The sequence below is a fragment of the Cotesia typhae genome, unplaced genomic scaffold (genome assembly GCF_013202065.1).
Source record: "Cotesia typhae breed Kobodo isofemale line unplaced genomic scaffold, CoteBio_Ctyphae contig_10, whole genome shotgun sequence".
Classification (NCBI taxonomy): Eukaryota; Metazoa; Arthropoda; class Insecta; order Hymenoptera; family Braconidae; genus Cotesia; species Cotesia typhae.
The window spans coordinates 879,122-903,302 of record NW_027423710.1 but is presented as its reverse complement, the minus strand read 5'-3'; the positions used below and the strand labels follow the sequence as shown (position 1 = coordinate 903,302).

The window sequence follows — 24,181 nt, the reverse complement described above, 5'->3', positions numbered from 1 at the left end:
TCGGACTGAAAAAAGACAAAAATTCGCATAATTAAGGATATTTGGATAACTTGGTATAACTTTGGATAAAATGGATGAACGAAGGATATCGTTGGTAATTTTTTAACTTCAAAGTGTCCCCTAAAATCCCTAAGAAATTCAAAGCGCTGCGATTTTTTGTTCATAGTGCCCAGAAGCTTCAAATTCTGTGTTTTCGCAAAAATCACCATTATGAGCAATTTTGTGATTTTTATTCATTTTTCCATTGAAAAAAATTTTTTTCGAAATTTTCTCAATTTTTTTCGACTGTTGTTTTACCGCCGGCATTAGCGTTACCCAAAGCGTACCACGTGGAGGTTGCTCGGTCGGATTTACGCTTCTCACACACGTGTGAGTGTGTGTGTGTGTGTGTGTGTGTGTGTCTTTGTCTGCGTGTTTGTCTGTTTGCAGCTGCCGAATGACCTCTGTACGCACGGCAGTAACTGCTCAGTACCGTGTATTGCCACCTCTGTTCCGAATCACAGCTCGTAAACGCTCTTGCATGTTGATGCATCGTCGAATATCACGTTGCGAAATTCCTTGCCAACAACGTAACAACGCTTGAGTCAACTGATGAAGATTGTGCAGTTGCGGATAGTCTCGCCGCAATCGACGCCCAAGCATGTCCCAAACATGCTCAATTGGGTTCAAATCAGGACTCATCGCTGGATGATTAAGCGTTGTTACGTTGTTGGCGCGGAGAAAAGTTCGCGTACGAACTGCAGTGTGAGGACGAGCATTATCCTGCATCAAAATGAACCGTCTTGCCCCCATGCGTGTGCGCATAGGCAGGACGTGTGGCTCAGAATTTCGTCGACGTACCTATCGGCAGTCAACGTCCCACGAACGATGACCAACGGGGTTCTGGTATTGAAGGACACGCCTGCCCACACCATGACTGATCCACCATTGAAAGCTGTAACTGGTCTCGTAAAACCATCCCGATCTCGTTCTCCGTGACGGCGCCAAACGAGAGATCATCTATCGCTGCCATGAAGACAAAATCGAGATTCGTCAGTCCATAATACACTGGTCCACTGTCTACGACCCCAATGGTGATGATCATGAGCATAGGCCAATCGGGCTCGGCGATGTCGTGGAGTGAGCATAGGCACGCGATTTGCGCGTCTAGCGCGTAGTCCTTGCTCTCGAAAGCGATTTCGAACCGTCGATGCCGATATGTGTTGTTGGGGAGGACGTTGTCGACGATTGCGAAATTGATGAGCGATCGTGTGGGCATGCGCAGTAGGGTTTCGACGAGCTTCTCGAATGATAGCTCGATCATCACGCTCGGTAGTGATTCGTAGTCTACCTTGACCCGGACGACGATCGTAACTTTGAGTCGCGTTAAATCGGGCATAGGCCCGACTGATAACGGACTGGCTCACTCCCATAGAAGCTGCTACTTTCACCTGACTGTAGCCCTCTTGAAGGAGGGTAACAATGCGAGCCACATCTGTGGCAGCTAAATGTCGACGAGGCATATCAAAAGGTGCTTATCAAAGAAAAACTTACATAAAATTCACGTAAGGAATTTAGGCTAAAAAGAAAACGTAAAATTCAAGTTTTGTGTGAGGAAAAGCCGAACTCCGCGGGGAAGTATATCAATTTGTTTTTATTGAATTTTTAAAATGAGATTTAAAACTAAGGCAGTTGTAGCGGACAGAAAAATTGAGTTAATTTTTTTGACAATAGTGAAGCATTCTGAAGACGATAAAAAAAAATAAAAAAAAATTTTTGATAAAAAAATTTCGAAAAAAATTTTCGAAAAAAATTAAAATTTTTTTTTTTTTCAAATTTCTTGAAAAATCAATCTCTTTGATCGAAAAAATAAAGAATTTTGAAAAAAAAAATTTTTTTCAATGGAAAAATGAATAAAAATCACAAAATTGCTCATAATGGTGATTTTTGCAAAAACACAGAATTTGAAGCTTCTGGGCACTATGAACAAAAAATCGCAGCGCTTTGAATTTCTTAGGGATTTTAGGGGACACTTTGAAGTTAAAAAATTACCAACGATATCCTTCGTTCATCCATTTTATCCAAAATTATACCAAGTTATCCAAATATCCTTAATTATGCGAATTTTTGTCTTTTTTTCAGTCCGAGTTTTCAATTCAAAAAAAATTTTTTCTTCAAAAGCGGTTTACGTTTTCTTATAGAGAATATTGTGTAGTTTTCAAAACCCTCCTTCGATTTCCTATACGGTCATTATTTCCAGAGTTATTGATTTCCAAAGTCAAAAAAAACTTTTTTGCTTTGATTGACGATAACTCCGCGGCAAATTATCGTACAGGCTTTTTGATTACGTCAAATTAAAGGGTATTAAATTTACTAAAAGAGCTTTTAAACGAAACAATCGAAAAAATTTTTTTGAAGCCCGTAGACCTTTTTAAGACGAAAAAAAATTTCGAAAAATTTTTTTTCAGTAGTTTTCTTAGGATTTCTCCAGACCTGACGATGACAAAAAATTTTCATGGTCATATCTAAAAACTAGACACTTGGAGCTACAATTTGCTTTTTTTTTTTTTTCTGTGCGATCATTTTCCTCGGAGTTACAGCTCGCTGAAAATCACCAAAAAATTTGGAATTTTTTTTATATCCCTTAATTTTTGTGACTAGTGTATTTCAAGTTCAGTGTATAATAGCATATCGTTTTATTACGTATAATATAAAATGATCTAAAATTTAATTAAAAAAATTTTCAAAAATGAATTTTTATAATATAAATATTTAATAATATAAATTTCGGCACGAAATTATTCTCAACTCTTACGAAATCAAAAAATAAGCATATTTTTTTTTCCTTATATATATATATATCTCAATAACTGGATTTTTAAAAGTATACATTTATAATTTTGTCGTGTAATATTCATTAATAATGAAAGGCGTGTAAATTTATATCTGTAATTTCATCATCGAACTGAATCCTCTTTCTGTGATCTATAATAGTGGTAGTAACAGTATGAATACATCCAATTTAGCCATAAAAAGCGGTATATATACATATATATATATATATATATATATATATATATATATATATATATATATTTTTTTTTTTTTTTCTATTTTTAATTATTATTATTATAATATCTTTTTCTCGTTTCCGCTTTCTTTATTTCTTTCTATTTAATTTATCATCAGATCCAAAACAAGTGTACGCAGTGACCATGACGGTGACAAGCGCTGTAAGACCTGAGACCGGATAGAATAAGCTGATTCTGATTCTCTTGGCTGGCTAACTATTTTTTGTGGTTGGCTTGAGATGGTTAGTTCACTGATGCATGTCCATCAACAAAGACAAAGACGAATTATTTATTTTTTCTTTTAAATTTTTAGATTAATAAATCAAGACCAGTATGAAATAGATGACAAAACCAAAGACAACAAACGAAAGATCGTTGTCTGCCCGCAGATAAATAGATATAACAAATTAAGGGACATATATGTCACAATATACGTATTTTAAGCAAAAAAAAAAAAAAAAAAAAATCCTTTCCTTTTTTTGATATAAAATTGAGATGAAATGTATGTGGCATCAATTTATTCGTAATGTGATAGGTCGAATATATCATAAGCATGAAAATATATGCAAACTCTATATTCAAGCGCGCGCTTACGCGCGAAAATTCAAATTCTAGTTAACATTAAATTTGATGTGAAAGAAAAATTCTTCAGTCTAATTAAATTAAGAAAACTTTCTTAGTTCAAGAATTTTTTTTTTCTTAATCATGTTATATTATTTTTGGTGTCTTTTTTTTGCGAGTGCTTTGTCTCAGTGCGAAAGTTTTTTTTTTTTTTTTTTTTTTTTTTTGTTGTTGTTGTTGGAGTAGTTAATAGTAAACTGTTTCATGAAACCCTTTTGGTCTATTCAAAGCTCAACAACCCCTAAACTACATACATCTAAACATATATCATGCGTGTTATACATACTGATGTAATGGGTTTTCCCTTTATTTTCTCATTCTCTTGATATGTACATCCATTCTCTTCTCTTTGACCATGTTTCTTTGATATCTACTGTTCTGGAGAGAGAGAGCTTTTCATCTTTTTAAATTGTTTTTTTTTTTTTTTTTTTTTTTAATTTTATTTATTAACATCTTTGTTTATGAGTAAACAACTGTCAGACTAGAAAATGTAAATCATCCCTGTTTTTGATGCACAGGTGTAGACACAATAAAATCCCGGATATGCGGTGAGACAAACATCATACACCTTATGCTTCCGATTATTGAAAGTTGATGCATTTTTATTGTATAATATACAATTTAAAAAAATAAAACAGAGCTTTTGTCAATAATAATGACATAATGAACAATATATGTTCCTGACAAGAACTATTATTTCATATCACAATACAAATTAAAAATTGCAAAAATTTTTACACTTGAGATAAATAAACAATTAATAATAGTATTATGGTTAAAAATAATACTATAATACAATTTAAAACGGTTATCGTTAGATTTAATACAACAACTTGTTTAACATGATTAAAACCTCCAGAATAATAATAATAATAATAAGTGTTATTCAACCGAGCATAAACTATATTTATGTTTGTGTTATCGTCACGTGATCGTTGCCCTCAACTGCATCGGTATGTCGGTACACCTAATTTTAGAGTGTAACAGCCTCTAATATTATCTTATCGCAATTATCATTAAATTAAATTATCATTATAGTTGTTATTACTATGTAATAATAAATATAAAAAAATTACTCTGGAAAACAATTTAATTTCATATGTATGATTAAACTAAAAGAAGTTAAGAAGCTGATATGTCACCATCAATAAGTATTCACAAAAATCACACCCAGTGTAAAAAAAACACAAGTACTTGTCCGATGGATTGGCGATCTGATGCTGATCGTATGCTGAATATCAAAGAATAATATTTGATGGATTATCTAATCATGAAAATTGAATGGTATCAAGATATAATATGAAGCTCGTGCTAGATGACACTATATCAAGTACCAATTCCAGTTTTATATCTAAAGTTACACTTATATACCAGTGTGCGTTGTAACTATCGCATTCTTCGATTCTTCGACCTTTGCAGGGTGGTCCCTCATTCTACTTGTAGTAGGAACAGCAGCAGCAGCAGCCGCAATGTCTGGTTTTGTCGTCGCCAGCAAGACCATTACATACATACATTTGTATCAAAAAAACGTATGAGTGATACTCTATACTACTATTGGAGCCAGTTCCATTTAATTCTTCTGTATACATAGATACATATATATATATATATATATATATATATATATATATATATATATATATATATATATATATATATATATATATATATATGTATATATATATATATACTATATACATATACATATAGTGATATATGTAGCAGCATGTACCCTTTGTTAAAAGTAACTTTCACCGAGTAGAGCTTGTACACCTTTGCGTTATGTACTCTGGCTCATCAGACTGGTTGTCTCCATACTCCGCGTGTCATGTGTGTTATGTGGATTGCGGGTTTTGAACCTAGTCAACTTGCTGCTTCAGCACTTAAAACACACCACACGATTATTTACCTGGTAAGTTGTTGCTGTTGGTATGGTTGCCATCATAACGGGAATAATTCAGTACCGCTTTTTATCTTTTCAAACAATTATACTTAAACAAAATAATAAAATTATATTTATTTTAAAAAAAATTTCAAATTTACTTGAAAAATATTTTTAGTACTCGAAAAGATACTTTACCAATTTTTCATTAATTCATGGTGAATGAAAAAAATTCAACATTTAGTATAAAAGCCGCTTACTGAGATAAAAGCAAAAAAATTTAATCCTCCGTATATGAGTCAAGTAGTTATTATCATCAATTGAAATATAGTTTAAAATTTTATCAATTATCTTTAAATAATGTAATAATAGTACTAACAATGATAAATAGTAAATGTACAGTTTATCCAGCTGAAAAAGAGTTTTCGCACCTTTCACCTGCCCACTTTTTGTTTGTGTCTGATCCCGCATGATATGAATCACTATAGTGACGCAATAACCCGCAGATTCTCTTGAAGATTCTACATTTAATCTTTAATATTTAATATTTAAAAATAAAATAAAAATCACTTGAATTTATATTGTAGGGGTTTTGTAGAGTACTGCATGTAGCAGTCTAATCAGCGATTATCATTGGATAACACATAGGAGCAGAGACCGATCATTTAAGTTAAAAGTAACTTATCAAGTAAACATACAGGTTTTTCTTGAGGAATATAAAACCATCTCTGTAATTTGTATACGCAGTATATAGTATATAGTATATAGTATACAGTATACAGTATACAGTATACAGGTCGGCTATTCAACCGTGTAACTCTTTAATGACGTAATGACTCGACTATAAGAGCGCGTGCGTGCATCTAATGCACGAACAAAAATAAAATACAACCAACAACCATCGGCAATCATCCTTATTCACATTATTTTTATATAGATTTAACCTTCAGGGGCTTGTTGTTTTTGCTCCAAGAAATACTTATTACTCTCCGATGAATTTTACATATGAGAGAAACGTATAGATAGAAAAATATACTCTACACTTTTTATTAACTAATGACAAGTAATCAATATTATTAGTTTAATGTAATTTACAAGATCCAAAATTAGAATGGAGATGAATGTATTGCATATAATATTAATAATAATATTATAAGGCTAAAAGTCTATGATGTGAAATGCGACTTGGAATGCGATTACAGCCGTACGTATAAGATGCACATGTTCATATACACATATACTGATGGTATAATAATGTATATAAAACAGTTTTGGTAGTCTTATACAAGAGAGTACGAGAGGCATTTGGATAAATTAGTAACTCGCAGAACCGTCAGCCGCGGATACGCTCGTTAGTTGACGACTTGCAAAGTAAAGAGTTACAACACATATGCTATCTGTAGATTATATATTATACATATATACAAGAATAAGAAGATATTCTTATATGCAATTTGATATCTGATTCTCTTCATTTGTTTATCCAGATTTATAATTATTATCTTTTATTTTTTGTTATTCTTATATTATTATTATAGCACACAATTTCAATTACTTTACGTTTTACAAACTAACAACCAATTAAACTACCCATAAATAAATTTTAAGTATCTCATAATAATAATTATTATTAATATCGTGTTTGACGTATGTACGTGCGTATAATATATAAATATTGTCGAATGGCAATAAGACCAGTTTTATTTATTTTATCGACCGGGACTGTTACTTCCTTTGTATTAACGCTCAAAGAATCTCAATACTTTTTAATATTCACTGTTTAAATGGACGGTTAATTAAAAATTTTAAATGCAGTAAGCAGCAAAAACTTGAAGACTATGTCTTGCGTTTTTTAAAATAGAATGTATATGGTATATCCGCCGGAAATTGTTATCGTTTCTCACATATATCTTGTTTTATTTATTTCAGCTGCAATATTATCAATGTATATCATTTAATTTCATAGATTAAAAAAAAAAAAAAAAAAAAACAAATCAATATTGTAGTAACCAAATGAATTTTAATTGTGTTTCAGGTCATCCAATGGACGGGGAACTGAGTCATCGATCAGCTCAGATTTTGTATTAGATAAACCACGGTCTGTTCCTTCACCGAGGTAAATATCTTATATTTTATTATATAATAATAATAATAATAATAATAATAATAATAATAATAATAATAATAATAATAATAATAATTCGCGTTATTGTTACTGAGTATTATTAAATTGAATGTTGTAGACAAATTCATCCCCTGTACGGTGAAAAAGCAGGTCTTTTGGGGTATTATGATACCGTTGGTAATACAGAAAATTTTCCACCAGCCCCTAATATCGTTGTTGAGGGTGGTAGAATCGAGTTTGTACGGCCTTCACAGGAGGGCACTGCCAACAGAAAAAATGCTGTGTCTCGGGGTTCACAAACCTGTATTGAGCAACCAGAAAAATCTGATCCTGCTAAGGTAATTTTATTTAATATAATTAAAACTACCGTTTATCAATTAAATTAATAACATGCAATTATTTATAATTAATTGAAAGAATAACCATCACCCAACAACATTAGTTGATTAATTTTAATAAAGATATTGGTTAATTTAATTACGGATTCCGAGAAATATTTGACCCTGGTAAATATAATTATTAAAATGAAGCTGTTTGAATATTTTATAATTTTATTATAGATAATAAAAAATATATTAAATTAATTTAGTAAATAATTTAAATTCAATATAATAAATATTTTAGTTTGTCCATTTTTGTTAATCTCTGGTTTAAAAAAAAAAAAAAAAAAAAAATTGAAATTTGATAGAAAGTTATGATTTATAAAAAAAAAAAAAAAAAAAAAAGCGGAACAAAGCGCCTACGTAAACTTTGTAGGCGTTTAGTGTATGTATTAATTGATCGATGTCTCGATTATTGAGAGTGTCGAAATCGATAATAATGTTTATTTTATAAAATAAATTGTATTAGTAATTTTAATAAATTACTGTCAAATTTATCCATTAAATTTATTTATAAAATAATTAATATATAAATGTATCAAAAAATTTATAAAAAGGTAGACTGTCTTTTAATATTATATAAAAATAATAATAATAATAATAATAATAATAATAATAATAATAATAATAATAATAATAATAATAATAATAATAATAATCAACAAAAGGTTGTTTACGTGAAACGGGAATTTGATAGAAGTAAAGCAAAAGCTAACTTTAATATCCTTTTTTCTTGAGATCGTGCTCATTGAGGTCTGTCAGTATGTGTCATTAGCAGGTTGACAGCCAACAACCACAAATAATTCGCAATATCGGCATCGACTGCCTGTCAACAAGAAAATGATGAGGGTCAATTAAAACTATCTCAACTATTACAATACATCAATACTGAAAAATAATAATTAATTTAAATTTAAAGGAGAAAAAAAAAAAGGTTATTGAAAATTTAAATATTAATAAACACCTGGTGAATAACAAAGAACAGCAAAAATTGCACCTGCCTCAGTGACAGTAACACAAAATCGAACAAAATAAATGTTAAAAAAATTAGAAAATTACTGGAGATCGTCGTATGCTGACGGTAAAATTTAACCTTGTAAGAAGGCGCAAATACAATTAAAAGAATAAAAATTAAAAAAAATAAAAAAGCTTAAAAAACAGCCAGCTGGTTCAGTAAACTTAATGTAACTCTTTTCCACCTTGCAATATAAGTACACTGTATAGGTATACTTTGTATTATATTAGCACGTGTAGTTTATCATCAGGTGAGTTTACATATAAAAAATATAATAATGCTGGTTTTTATCTTTTGTCCGAGTGCCGTCGCTATATAGATATATACTCTCGTTTATTTCTAAGGGCATATAGTAAGGGGGAGAGTATTTTTTAAAATTATTATTATGTATCGAATTGTTGAATACACGGTGTATTGAATAGTGACAAAAGTCGGCGCCGGTTCCAACCAATATTCCAACTTCACCCTAAAACAAATTCTCTATCATTTTCTATTCCTGTTATGTGCTTATAACTCATCACTGTTAATAGATAGATATATGACATTTATATTTACTTTGTCTCCAATTTATATATTTATGTATAGTTAAAAAAAATTTTTTCGAAATATTTTATATATTAAATCGATAGGGTATTTTTATTTTTTTTTTTTTAAAGATAAATCTTTGTTTATCGTCTCTGATGATTTTTCCGAGATATAATAATACATATAATTATATAAAATGCTTGTTTGCGTGTGAGAATACCGGAACGTTTAAGTTGAACGTTTAAGGGTTAAACTCAAGTTTTTCCACATATTTATTTAAAAATAAAGTGAATTTATAAAAAATTTTTAACTATCAGTTATACAGCACGCGAATAAATGATACTTTTAGATTATAATAAAAAAATTAATCAAATGAAAAAAATTTTTTATTTTATTTATCTCACATTGTTGTTGAGTTGTATTATTTAAGGAGAAAATTCACCCTCGTTATTGCATTTTCTTTGCCATAAATTTTATATTTATAAACGTTATTTTATATGTGTATATATATATATATATATATATATATATATATATATATATATATATATATATATATATAATGATGATGACGCCTCAATGTTGCGTGACGCATTATAAATTTTTTTTTCCTGAGCTTACTTAAAAAATGTAAAAGTATAATGTTAAAGAACACATAAATGTGAGATAAATTGATCAATAAACGGCAATTTATATACAAATTACTTTTATAGCAAAAGGTGAGAAAAAAAATACGTTTAAATCAAAGCTCTTGTCATATAATAAAAACTATACTATATTACTTATAGAAAAGCAATTATTTTATTTTATATCAGAGATAAAAAAAAAAAAAAAAAAAAGGAAAAAAATAAATTTTAAAAATGCATAATAAACGATTTAAAATTTTTGTAATCTTTAACCTGAAATTTTGTTTTTTCGTTTTTTAGGAGAGTCTAGATGAAAGAGTAAAAGAATTGGAAAAAATTTTAGAAAATGAACGAGCAGCAGCCCAGCGTGATCGTGCAACTATTACTAAACTACAATTGAAGGTTGTTAATTTTTATTGATACTTGATATTTAATATTATTTTTCGTATAAAATATTATTGATGATCGATAACAGACGATTAACATCAATTAACAAATTATTATAAAAGAATATGTATTGATATTAATATAATTTATAATAATTTGAAATTATTAAATAGTAATTTAGTGATGTGTGACGTTATTATGTATATAACGTTTTCAGATATTTGTTCTAGATAATATAGCTGGTATAACAATTTATTTTCAGTGCGCAAGACACCCTTGCTACTTTTGCTACTTTTGAACTTTGTATATATCACCCTAAAATGTTTCCAAGATAAAGTTAATTGAATGGCACGACAGTCCAGGAAGATATTTTTAGAGACTGAAACAAGAGATAAGAAAAATAAAAAAAAAAAAAAACAATAATCGCAATAGTAGATTATTTCTTCGTAATTTTAACCATCTTCATTTTTTTTTTTCGCTTAACAAATTTTTATTTTTTTTCTTCTCGATTATGATTCTAAAATACAATTTTTAGCGTGGGGCTTAATCATTGTTTTATTACTTAAAAAAATGAATTAAATATTGTTTATTATTATTATTATTATTATTATTATTATTATTATTATTATTGCATAAATATTTAATAGTTAGTAAAACAACAGTTGTAAGCTCTCGGACATGTGTAATTATATATTATTGTATTTAATATTAACATACAAACAAATGGAAAGTACGCAAGCGCAATTGTAAGGGGTAGCTAACTTAGGGTGATAGTGAATTTTCGAAGGGAGCCTGACTGTTACTTCTAGCTTCCAATCAGTACGCCGGCGTCCTTGACGCGTGACGCACTTTTTTTAATCGCGAATTTTTACAAACAATTTAAATACATTAAACAATGAACTAGTTATAAAAGCATCTTCATGTGCTTAAAAAGAAAAAAAAATAATCTTTTTTTTTACTTTTAACATTTTTACAATTTTATAATAAATAATATTTTTATATCATAACTTTTATACCGAGATATTATTGAAATTGTTATACTAATAAGTTTACCCTCTTATAATTAAATCTTGTTCAGTTAAAAACCAGATTATTTTTTATCTCGTATGTTGTTTCCAAAATAAGTTTTTAAATTTTACAGTTTACTCAGTAAATTTATTAGAAAAATATTAAAATTTCACTGAAAAGAAACAAAAAAAAAAAATAAAAATTAAATTTTCGACAATTCAGATTGAAATAACGAGTAGAAAAAAAAAAAAAAAAAAAAAAGGATAAAGAATAATAGGTCGGGTGAAAGGGAACAGTGCAATTTTACGAAGCTACTGCTACTACAAGGTCAGACAGGGTGGCCGCTCGTGAGCGCGGTTGGGGTGGAGTACCAGGCGGAGGGGTTTCACCCTCCGCGACATCACATCGGGGATGTCCCGGCAGAGAGGCGATCCCCCAAACCGAGCACCTATCAAAAACTCATCGCCTCATGGGCGCCAACTTTACTAAACTCACTAGGGTAATGTACTAAATATGAATAAAAAAAATGAAATCAAAGCTTGAATTTTATTAAATTAATATTAATAGTTATTAATAGTAGATCTATTAAAATTTTAAGGTATTAATTGATAAAATTATGTTTAATTGATGGTCGTCTGTTGCGGGATTTCAATTTGATATTGCAATAGATCTGTAATAATAAATTTAATTTTTATTTTAGAGAGAGGCGACACAACGAGATGTGGAACGGGAACGTCGCCTTAGATTGGAAGCCGAATCTCGGGCACGAGAAGCTATGGCTGAAACTGAACGCACTCGAGCGAAAGTTCACCATCTTCAACGCGAATTTTCAAGGTATTTTTTTTTCTTTTTTTTTTTATCTATTACACTGTGATGTGTGTTATTTAATTTTATATCACACTGATGCACAACGAAAATCATTGAAAAGAGAAATAAAAAATAGGCGGTTTGATAAAATAGAAACACTGGATACATGCAAATGATTTATAAGTATTTTGCTCATAGGTCTCATAAATATAAATAACGAAACAACCGCGTTACTGTATGTGAATGTGGGAAGCAATAACCACCGGACGCTTGCGGTAAATCATCGATATTGGCTTGGGGCCAATAACACGTTCTATCGTCAATGAATGATCATCTATATATATATATATATATATATATATATATATATATATATATATATATATATATATATATATATATATACATGCTATCAGATTTACAGTATAGATATAAATTAATATTTAAAAAAAAAAAAAAAAAAATCTGACATGAATTTTGAATTTTAACTTGAAAAATATTAATAATAATATATATACAATAAATAAATGGTGGTGGTTTTTATTGTAAAGCTTCAGAGGGTATTTTATAAAGTGATAGAGCAAAAACAAGAGCACTCAATGAGAGCAAGTAGTACTCGATCTACTCAAGTGAACGACACGGTATATTGAGAATAATTCTTTTCATACATACACGTCGTCATTCTGATACTTTTGATGCTGCTACTGCTGTAGTATTATCGACGAATCAAGTACATTCTTTTGTATAGCGATAGATAATAAGACAGACACTTGTACGTGCTTTCCCTCACACTCGTGAAATCCTCTTTTGTAATTTTTTTTTTTTTTTTTTTTTTTTATTGTAAAATCCCGTCATGTCTTTTACAATTGCCCCAGTTATTTATTTTATTTATTCTCACCTAATTTTACATTTAATAACCGCAATATAAATGGATTAATAAACTTTTTTTAGGATCGAAGAGTCATCCAGAGGATTACTTCAACAAAAGCAAAAGGTAGAACAGTTAAAACAAGAAAAAACAGCGCTTACAATTTCATATGAGGTATTATATTATTATAATTGTAATAATTAATTATTATAAATAATAAAAATAATATAATATGTTTAAAATACTTTAGACGCGCGTACATCAATGTCAAACTCAGATATCAAAGCTTCAATTAGAAAATGAATCAATGCGAGGCCAACTTAGGGGCTTGGAAGCTGCTTGTACTGGAGAAGTCCACGGTACTCTTGTTGCTAGATTGGCAACTTTAGAGACTGAACACGTTGCTCTTGTTAGAGACGCTGATGCTCAAAGAAGACAATATGAAAGGTGTCTCGATGATGTTGCTAATCAAGTAGTTCGGGCATTGCTTTCTCAAAAGGTAGTAGGACTTAAAAGATATCTAACTAACGTTATAATAGTATTATAATGATATTAAAATGAATATTAAACTCGATCAGGGTTTGAGAGAAGAAATAGGAACATTAAAAAGACGTATACGTGAATTAGAAACCCAAAATCGAGCGCTTTCTGGACTAATAGCTCATACGACAACGAAAACAAAATCATCGACTCGATCTAATGGAATGGGAAATACAGCAAGTAGTAAATCATCATCTGAATTTATCAGAGGTATAATCAAAGCAGGGCCTAATGGATTAGTTGCTGCTCTAGGATTTGACAGTGGTGGTGGATCCTGGATTCCTTTACCAAGACCAAGATCACTTAATCTTAAAATACCAACTGTTATGGCTGGTAAATATCGACGCAATCGATCTATAGGTAAAAAAAAAAAAAAAAAAAAAAAAAAAAAAAATCAAAATTAAAATCAAAATTAAAATTATAATTATATTACTATTAAAAATGTTATTGTATTTAATACAAATGTTTTTTTAGGTCAAAAACAGGTATCTGAAGAAGAGTGTAGTTCAAGTCCTGAAAGTGTAAATAGAGACGAAGGATATTCGACAATGTCATCAGACGTTCAGGGTGATGGAGCTCGAGGCCAAGAGCCAATACGAGGATTAGAAGATCTTAAAGAAGCAACTGACGAGACTGAAGGTGATTTATCAACGGATTTACGGCTTGTTGCTTTGGATACCGGTGGTGATCCGGACATTCTTTTTCTTCCTCTTAATCTAACTGTTGGAATAAATCAAAGACACAGTTATCCTCCCTCTAAACAATTACTTCCTTATCAACATGTTATGAGAAGTTTTTCCGACAGTCATCTTTATCTTAAATTGACCTCTACAATTTCATCTAATTCACCTTGCTGCAATATTCAACAAACTCCTGTTGAGTCATCCTCGTTGTTTGTTGTTGAAGAAGACGGATGGGATACCGATTACGTTCAACAATGGCTCAGGTAACAATTGTTGTTGTTATTATTATTATTGATGATAATGTTTTTTATTAAATCTAAATTTAATTATAATAGGTTAGATGATACGAGAAGTGCTCAACAAAATCGTGATCTCTTTGAATTAGAGTATGACAGAGCTGAGTTAGAAGATTGGAGTTTTTCATTGTCAACCGAGGATTTAACAAGTGAGTCATCATCATCACTAATTTGGAAAGAAGAAAATCGTAATCCTATCATATCATCAACACTTGCAGCTATTAAAGAAAACAATCCGATTGAATTGGAAGAGGACGCCAATGAATTTTTATGGAATGGAGCTAGTTATTTGGCTGACCGAACTGGTGGGGAATTGGTAATTAGATTATTAAATTATATAATATATAAATTACTACTATAACAAAAATTAAATAGCTATTAACGGTGTAAAATTAAATAGGTTGCACTTTTGATGGATGCAAGAGCAACAGGTTCTTGGCCTTATGCTTCTAGCCCCGGGGCATCTTGGAGTAGTGCCGAAGAAGGTATTCCTGAAAGCTCAAGTAAGAGGTCGTCGGCTGCGTTGTCTGGTTGCGGAAGCGATGATCCTGATTCTCCCTCTATCGGAACAGACTTTACTCGTGATTTTTATCGGCTAGTCAAATTTGAAAGTACCAAAAGCCTTGCCAGTACGTCTTCCAAAAGCGGCAAACCTTTTCTGCCAGATCGAGATCAAGCGCTGCACAGTGTCTTATCTTTTATTGCAGAGCAACAAATGTACCTCACTGAAATGCCAAATAATTCTGATAACAAAAAATTTCATCAATCTCAAATTCAAGGTATTTTATAAAATTATTTGTGAAAAATAACATTTTAACTTAATAATTAATTTTAATAGTTCTAGACTATGATAAGAATGATTCAACTGTAATAACAACAACAACAACAACAACAACAACAACAACAACAACAACAACAACAACAACAACAACAACATTATCATCATCATCATCATCATCATCATCATCATCATCATCATCAACGGTGTTGAACCAACAGCATGAGTCATTTGAAAAAAATCAAAATTACTGCTGTTGCAGTGAATCTTCAGATAAATTACTTGCCAATAATTATAGTTGTTGTAGTAGTAATAGTATTAATAATTGTAGTTTATTAGAGCCTTGTGATGAAATTAAAATTGTCAAAAATTTAAAGCAAGATAGAATAGAAAATGAAAGTTCGAATACTGGCAGTAGTGAAATTAACGACACTGGATTTAATTCTTCAAATCTAACTACTTTCACTGCCGTTTGTACAACAATTCCAACAGCAGCAACAACAACAACAACAACAACAACAACAACAACAACAACAACAACAACACTGCTAGGTGCAGTACCTGAAGAAGATGAAGATGTTACTTCATCAACACCTAGTACAGTTGTAAGATGTCCAGTTAAAATTAAATGATTTAACATCACCATCATCAACACCATAACTATCATCATCTACATCTTCTCATCACCACCACCACCACCATTATTATTATTACTATCAACGTCAGTTAAAACATTGCTATTATATTATTATCAGGTGAGTCCTGTAAGAGCGTCTCTTCTAATTGAGGGGCAAAATCGATCTTTGAGCTTCCACGAGCGTGCCACTTCTAAAGACGTTATCAACGAGCTTAATAGGATGATAAGAAAAGGCGAAGACAATGAAATAAACACTCAGGATTCGTCATCCAATAAAGTTAAATTAGAAAAACTCGATCTAGCCTGCTGCTGTCCCACTGGATGGGTTCACGTTGAACGTGACATTGACTTTACCGACCCAAAGGTAAAAAGACTCGTTACTTGATTATTTTATTATTATTATTATTATTATTAATTTTTTTTTTTTTTTTTTTTTTTTTTTAAATGAATTAAAGGCTAGAGCGAATCTTTTGGACGTGATGTTGGCAAGCAGTGAAAGCTCTTCAGCAACTTCTAGTAGTGCCGGATCAGCTGCAGGTAGTGATTCTGGCGATGAACCTTCTCCTGATTATCGGTATCTTCATCGTTTGCATCGTTACCGTCGACAAAAAAAAGGTTTGCTTAATTATTTATAATGCTTTTATACTAATTTTATTTTGCTTTATTAATATGCTTGTTAATAGCTTTTATATTTGTTGGTATAACACCAGGATAAAAGCATTAGTTATTATAAATAATCAAGGGCAAATTAATTTTTTTTAAAAACTTAATCTTAGTAAAACTTTGCCGCTAAAATTGCTTGATAGACTCTAAATAATTTAAAATTAAATAATGCTTTTTACCTTTTTATCATAAATCATCAATTATAAATAATATTTCGAAAACATTGATAAAAGACACATATAAAAATACATAAAATAAATTGACATCATATTGACATTTGTACAAAGCTATTACTTTATTTTCTGTTCAGATGATAGCGCCTACGCAGTGTGCTTTGATTGTCACGAGAAAAGCTATGTAGTTCGGCTTAGTGACGATCAATTTCTCTAATACTAAATATTTTGGATCAAGAGCTCAAACAAATCCTCTAATCTCGTATAATAAATTATAGTGTAAGAAAATAATAATAACAATAATAATAATAATAATAATAATAATAATAATAATAATAATAATAATGATTAAATACTAAGCCGAGCTACTTTGTGCCCATTAGAGCTGCTGCAATTTAGGAATGAGAGCGAGAGCGAAAGAAAGAATGAACTTGAGGGGGGAGAATATAATTGTAAAAAATCTTCGAGACGTGTTGACCCGCCGCTGCTTGTGGTGTTTAATTCAGCGTCAGCAGCTAAAGCTCATCGTGTGTTGAGGATATCGTCTACCTGGAACTCTTATTCAAGACCCTCGATCATTGAACGTGGCAAAGAATTTTTTGTCAGATACGGAGAAAAGGAGCGTCAGGCTGTTGCATCTTTTGACTTTCTTGACGAGATTAATTCTCATGAATCCTTTTCATCCTTGTCATCTTCAGAGACATCGACAACAACATCTAGCAAACTTGAGAACCTTCTTCCTACCACAAATTATATGCAAGTTTCACCACTTTAAACAACAAATTTGATTATGTCCAGATTTACTGACTTGATATTTATTATTGTTTTACTCTCAATATACTTAATTTTTTTTTTTTTTTGTTTATTCACTATAAATTATCTTTATTTAACTTATTTATTATGAACTTGAGCACAGTCATTTTTATCTTAATAAAAAAAATATAAATGAGCTTAGAATAAAACAAAAATACAAAATAGATTTAAATCAATAAGTTCGAAGTAATATTTATTTATTTATTATTTATGCATACTCATTTAAAATTTTAATATTTTATTTTTATTAATGCTTTTCCAATTTTTTAGACTCTGAGTTCACAAAATTACGAGTAAATATATTTATCTTTTATAATTAAATACTTGAAAATATTAGCAGCATGTTGTGGTAATTTTGTCTTAAAAATTTGAAATTATTTCATAATTTATATATTGTACACGAAAAAGTCTGATATAGTATTGTCAAATCTTTACAAGAAATGTAATGTTTGTTTTTTTTTTTTTGTTTGTTTAATCAAAGATCTGCAATAGAAAAAAAAAAAAAAAAAAAAAAATATTGTCTCAGTAATGACTGATCATGCCTTAATATAAGCTATAGTATAAAAATTAGTGTTTTAATCATTTCACTTTTATATTATAATAAAATTTATAAAAGTGTAATGAATAAAAGGTAACTACTACTACTACTACTATTATTATTATTATTATTATTATTATTATTATTATTACTATACATAAAATTTCTTTTTAATTATAATTAAATATCAAATAACTTGTAAATACAATGTATTATAGATGTTAAATTATAAACTCTAGAGACTTAATAAATAATGACAATATATATATATATATATATATATATATATATATATATATATATATATATATAAAAGAAAAATAAATTATTAGTTTTTTTTTTTATTTTCAAAAATATATAAACCATTTAATAATATTAAATATTAACACAAGTTACGTAGAGAAAGCTTTTTTTCTGAATTTATATAAATATATAATGTAGGAAATTTTATTTTCATTATATATGGTTAAACATTTAGATAAACTTTGTTTTTGTTTTTCTCAACTAATGCTATAAGATTCTAAAGATATTGGTATGAAAAATATCGTACCTAACAAGTAAATGTAAAAGTATATAAATTATCATTTTTTTTTTTTTTTTTTTTATATATATATATATATATATATATATATATTTCTTCCTTTTTGTTTTTGATTATTTTATAATTAGCTTTTTTTGTGCAAGCTATAGTATAATTACAAGTAATAATTAAAAATTAAACTCTGTATGCTCGACGATCGGCGTTTCGTATCGAATTAGCAAGACACAAGGCGAATATAATCCCGATCAATTCAACTCCAGCGATACCTAAAGCAATTCCACCAAGAAGTTTACCAGCAAGCTGGAAGAAAGCAGCGACATTCTCGGAACATCCATTTGGATAAGGCTGATTGCAGCCTTGTTGTTGATGGTTCTTTGAATCTATTGGACAACAGCTCATTGGAACAGTTCCATTAAATCCAGATCTGTTGTCTGAGAAATCACCTGGTCCCTCAATACCACAGCAACTCAACTAATAATAATGATGATAATAATAAATATTAAAAATTATATATTAAATATATTATTATTTATAATTACTTACAGCAGTTTGCACAAGATCAATGAATATACGATCCTCTTTTTTGTCTTCCTTCCAGTAATCGTTGAACATTTCTTCGTAAGTGTTGTCAAATGATTGTCGGTCAAATCCTTTTAATTTAATAAAAGCGAGAATTGCAATCGCTATTTGAGCCACTAATATTGTCAGTAGCAGGATCGCAAACTGTTGATTTTTTATAATTAATAATTAATAATTAATAATATCATTGTAAATAATAATTATTAAATTTATTTACTCACAGTTACTATCATGCAGTGACTATCTCTGATAGCACCACAACATCCGAAGAATGCTATTACGAAAATAATACTTCCAATAATAATAATAGCTATTACAGGAAATATTACATTTTCTTGCATTTCAGTTGACACATCTTTTATATTCACGTAGATAATTACCGCTGGAATAATAAGCGCGAGACCACATAACTATAACAAAAACGGAAAAATTGTTTTAATTAGTAAAAGGAAAAAAATTAATTTTATAAATAAAGTCTGAATGATCTGACGCTATCAAAAAACAACTTGCCGTTTCGGCTAAATATATAATTATATTATTACTATACGCTTGAAAGTAATATGCGTTGTATTAATTCTATACTCTATATTAAAAAGAAAATATTTTCTACAAATATATATTAATTCAATTACAGTAATTATTTAATTATTTGTGTTAATTAAGTTGTAACAATTTTGTCATTGAGCTTTAAAAAAAAAAAAAAAAAAAAAAAAAAAGATAAAGATAAAGAGATCAGCCAAGGTCAATGTAATTTAACACTCATTGTATGTATTGTAGTTTTTTTAGTATTGTGTTGCAATTTTTTTGATGTTTTAAATATTTTATTATTAATATACTTTTGTTAAAAGAAAAGAATTTGATTTTAATGAAATAATAATACTGATGACGCCAACGATTTTAAAGCAGTGTAAAAAACAACTCACGGAAAATATAAAATTGAAGACAAACAGTAACCACTTGATACATCCTACAGCACACGACATTTTTGAAAACAAAAAACTTGATAGTTTATTGACGTTTAAAGTATTTAAAAAAAAAAAAAATTTAATAACAATTAATATAAATAACGTTTATATTTTTTTTTCTTTTTTTTTTTTTTTTAAATTTAAAACAGAGACTGTGACGACTATTGGAGGATCGGTGAGACGCAACTATTCGTAGTAGTGCTTATATTACTCGCTTGCCGATACTACTTGACTGTATATTATTATACATTCTACATTCTACATAAGGTTGGTTGCATCGCTGTTGTTTCATCCTCATCCACATCTTCATCATCAACATCTCTTTCTCTCTCTCTCTTCTCAGCGATGATCAGCATTGGTTCCACCACCACCACCATCACTATCATCACTACCACTACTACTAACTCTAGTAGTTTTCTATCATCATTATTACAGCTATACTACAATAAAATTTCATACCAGAAGACCAGAACCCAGAACAATTTCCCCCATCAGTTTACTGCACTCATTTTTATATACTACTATACCAACATAATACTATAACATGCTGTTTTTAATCTACCAAAGACTTACGTCATCACCAGATAGAACGCATGTCCTTGGATGATTATTCATCGCACATACAATCCGTATTGGCTCGCGATTCATAGTTATCTATATATACGTACTTATTTATTTTATTTTCATTGTACTCTACCAAAATTTATCATTTATATAATATATATACGTCTTTTTTCTCCCATTACTTGATGAGTAGTATAAACAATTTTATAATTATAATACACAGTAAACGACAAATTAACACGCTATTCTTATCTATCAAATTATTATTTTTTTATTTAAAAGAATTTATTTATTAATTATATTTGGGGAATAACTTTGGCTGGGCATTTTATTTTATCTTCTTATGAAATATTTTTATTATTATTTCTAGAGGTATTTAACCATGACGTAAATATCTTTAACGGTAAAATTGATCGACCGGTCTTTTTCTTTGTCAACTAATAACTTGTAGCGTCAGTATATAATTAATATTATTATTATTTTACCCATATAAAATAAAAATTTGTTATTAATAAAACTTGATATCTGATAAAAAAAAAAAAAATATTAGTAATATTAGTAATATTAGTAAAAGTGATGATAATTTAAAGAAAAAAAAAATATATATATATATATATATACGTACTGTGAAGATAAAGTTGAAAATAAATAGTAAATACTTGATGGTATTTTCACCGCAATTCATTATGTAAAACAAATATTTGAATATTTTATTTACTGATCACTATTTCAAAGAAACAATAACTCCCACTATACTAAAAATCTAATAATTAATAATAATTATTGTGGATAATACACTTTATTTATATGTTATGTAGGTTTTAATTAATCTTGTGTACGAGTTATTCAACTGCTGGTGGTTTGTCATACAGCACAACGTCACGATCTCCAATTGTAACGACTTTTTATTTACCACTCTTCTCTACTGGTCTTCAGTCTTGTACCCACTTTTACCACTGTATTGTTGTATGAGTATATATAAATATTCCTATATACTATAGTATACACTATATGTATTGTGGCAACATATTTTAGCGATGAAAAAAATACAAAGATATCAATGATATTCTATATGAATACAGTATTATTCGCCGTAATGCCCCACCCAAGTTTAGATTATTTTAAGAATTCAATTTTTTTGTTTAAATGTATATATATATATATATATATATATATATATATATATATATATATATATATCTGAATGATGACTCAAAAGTCAGTAATGAAAATTTTATCACTTCTTGAAAGTAATTAAAACGAAACTACTATAACTAATTCGTACCAAAATCATTAAGCGCCAGCGGGGTCGATGGTTTTTGTAGGGCTAATTCTATTCGTCTTGGTATTTTTTTCTTCATTACTTTAATGCAACAGAATATGCTAACAATAAGCAGAGTCTGAAATTTAAAAATATAAATATTTTATAAATAATTTAATTAACACCAAATGTGACAATTATTACCTCGATAATTATTGAACAAATAATTAATAAAAAAATATGTAAAAGTATCGAGCGAATAGAGTGTATCGCTAAATGTTGGCATTCTTTTCCATAAACATCTTCGCATACTGTTCTTAATTCATTGTTGAGTCTTTGGAAATTGCAACAAAACCAAGATGTCAATTCTTCAAATTCAGGTGTTGAAGTTTCATTGTATCCACAGCAAATTAACTAAAAATATAATCCTTAGATATTGTATTTTATTGATATAATTATTAAAACTAATTTTAAAATTACCTTGATATTCTTTTCTTTGAATGATGACAGAAATATCTGTTGTTTCAATTTTGGTATTGACAATGTTTTTTTCAAGCTTGTTACAAGTAAAGCGCCTAATTTTTCGTGAATTATCAACACCCATATGCCAATCGAAATTTCAATTATTGATATTAAAGTAAATGTTAGGAGAAACTATAATATAAATATAATTTAAAATTTTAAAAATTATAAGAAAAAAAAAAATTATAAATTTTTTTCATATGCTCACTGTCATTATTTGCCGCCGATTGTATTTGTAGTCAATAATGTACCAAAAGTATGTAATAAATGCAAATATTATTAATCCTGTAATTATAAGTATGATTGGAGGTGATGATGATCCTTTAATATAATGAATTATCAAAGTATCATTGTTAAAAGATAAATAATTATGCTGGTGAAGTTGGTAAACAAACAGACTGCTTATTGTACAAATTATTAAACCTAAAATCTGTAAAAAAATAATTATTATTTTATTATTATTTTAATTTAATAATTTGTAATGGTTATTATAACTTAAAGACTTACCCCAAGAAAAATAAAACAACTCAAAAGTATATAGCGTAAGCAAAAATAACTTCCAGTCATTTTATAATATATATTTATAAATCACTTGACTTATTTATTTAAAGTTGAGATGATTTATTAAATTATTTATTTTACATTATATTTGTATTATAATTAAATTCAATTAAATGACAATGGTAGTTGACCAAATACATTTTGGTAATAACAAGTATATCTCTTTTCTTTTACATCAGCAGCACACAGTATAGATGATGAATTAAAATTTATTTATATTTTTAGAACAACTCTTGTTCACCGCAAGTATTTCACTGATGGTTCCAATTAGAAAAACTATTTATTGATTTTATTATATTTATTGAACATTGTTTATCATTGAAAATATTAAAAAAAAAAAAATACATATTAACAAATTGTCAAAATGTTTTTCTGCTATATAAGAAATCATTATTAAATATTTTACGATAAACTATTTGAACTTGGCTCCTTTTGCAAGTAGAACGCTGCTGTCAGGTTTCTTACCGGAATATGATATGTACGAGAACTGTAGCGTTGGAGCTGATGGCTAATTAAATTTATAACAGAATAACCTTAAAAAATATAAATATGTGTTATGTATAGGATTCAGTAACACTGGTTTATCTACATTTTTTTATTTATTCAAATTGTTACTTTTAAAACTTTTAAGACCGACAATGACAATGATTAATATAGATAAATCCATAAACAATAATCTAAATAAACAAATTAATTTTTATTTAATGATTAATGATTGTTTAGAAAGTTTATGATAAAGAAATATTTTGAAATTCATTGAGAATTATATGTTG

The 24,181-nt window shown here is 28.7% G+C and overlaps 3 protein-coding genes across 15 annotated transcripts; 1 reads left to right on the top strand and 2 right to left on the bottom strand.

Annotated features, from left to right (window-relative positions):
• Positions 1-7,347: 7,347 nt before the first annotated feature.
• LOC141525784 (uncharacterized) lies at positions 7,348-22,264 on the top strand. Of its 10 annotated transcripts, none has more exons than XR_012478994.1 (16): positions 7,380-7,498; positions 7,589-7,669; positions 7,797-8,016; positions 10,525-10,626; positions 12,320-12,453; positions 13,378-13,468; positions 13,545-13,793; positions 13,873-14,194; positions 14,309-14,780; positions 14,853-15,129; positions 15,214-15,592; positions 15,652-16,196; positions 16,347-16,592; positions 16,684-16,843; positions 17,202-17,343; positions 17,448-17,588. XR_012478994.1 is itself a non-coding variant. In XM_074240648.1 (16 exons), exons 1-16 carry the CDS (start codon positions 7,416-7,418, stop codon positions 17,837-17,839), a joined length of 3,684 nt encoding a protein of 1,227 aa, XP_074096749.1. In that variant the 5' UTR covers positions 7,380-7,415; the 3' UTR covers positions 17,840-18,657. The 10 variants fall into 10 exon arrangements, 9 of the variants coding, with proteins under 9 accessions (XP_074096808.1, XP_074096749.1, XP_074097161.1 ...); XM_074240648.1 differs by lacking the exon at positions 17,202-17,343 and having other exon boundaries at positions 14,853-14,962; positions 15,032-15,129; positions 17,448-18,657; XM_074240707.1 differs by lacking the exons at positions 7,380-7,498; positions 17,202-17,343 and adding an exon at positions 7,348-7,367 and having other exon boundaries at positions 17,448-18,656.
• On the bottom strand, positions 19,029-21,868 carry Tspan6 (tetraspanin 6). Of its 2 annotated transcripts, none has more exons than XM_074242627.1 (4): positions 21,690-21,868; positions 19,757-19,945; positions 19,500-19,679; positions 19,029-19,427 (listed from the first exon to the last, which is right to left on the bottom strand). In XM_074242627.1, exons 1-4 carry the CDS (start codon positions 21,747-21,749, stop codon positions 19,131-19,133), a joined length of 726 nt encoding a protein of 241 aa, XP_074098728.1. In that variant the 5' UTR covers positions 21,750-21,868; the 3' UTR covers positions 19,029-19,130. The 2 variants fall into 2 exon arrangements, with proteins under 2 accessions (XP_074098728.1, XP_074098656.1); XM_074242555.1 differs by lacking the exon at positions 21,690-21,868 and adding an exon at positions 20,459-20,717.
• Positions 21,949-24,162, bottom strand: LOC141526933 (uncharacterized). 3 transcript variants are annotated; one of them, XR_012479125.1, is made up of 6 exons: positions 23,355-24,162; positions 23,056-23,277; positions 22,806-22,979; positions 22,530-22,739; positions 22,265-22,464; positions 21,949-22,234 (listed from the first exon to the last, which is right to left on the bottom strand). XR_012479125.1 is itself a non-coding variant. In XM_074242133.1 (6 exons), the coding sequence occupies exons 1-6, from the start codon at positions 23,412-23,414 to the stop codon at positions 21,974-21,976; spliced, it is 879 nt and encodes a 292-aa protein (XP_074098234.1). In that variant the 5' UTR covers positions 23,415-24,162; the 3' UTR covers positions 21,949-21,973. The 3 variants fall into 3 exon arrangements, 2 of the variants coding, with proteins under 2 accessions (XP_074098234.1, XP_074098312.1); XM_074242133.1 differs by having other exon boundaries at positions 21,949-22,071; positions 22,350-22,464; XM_074242211.1 differs by lacking the exon at positions 21,949-22,234 and having other exon boundaries at positions 22,238-22,464.
• Between the last annotated feature and the right edge of the window lie 19 nt (positions 24,163-24,181).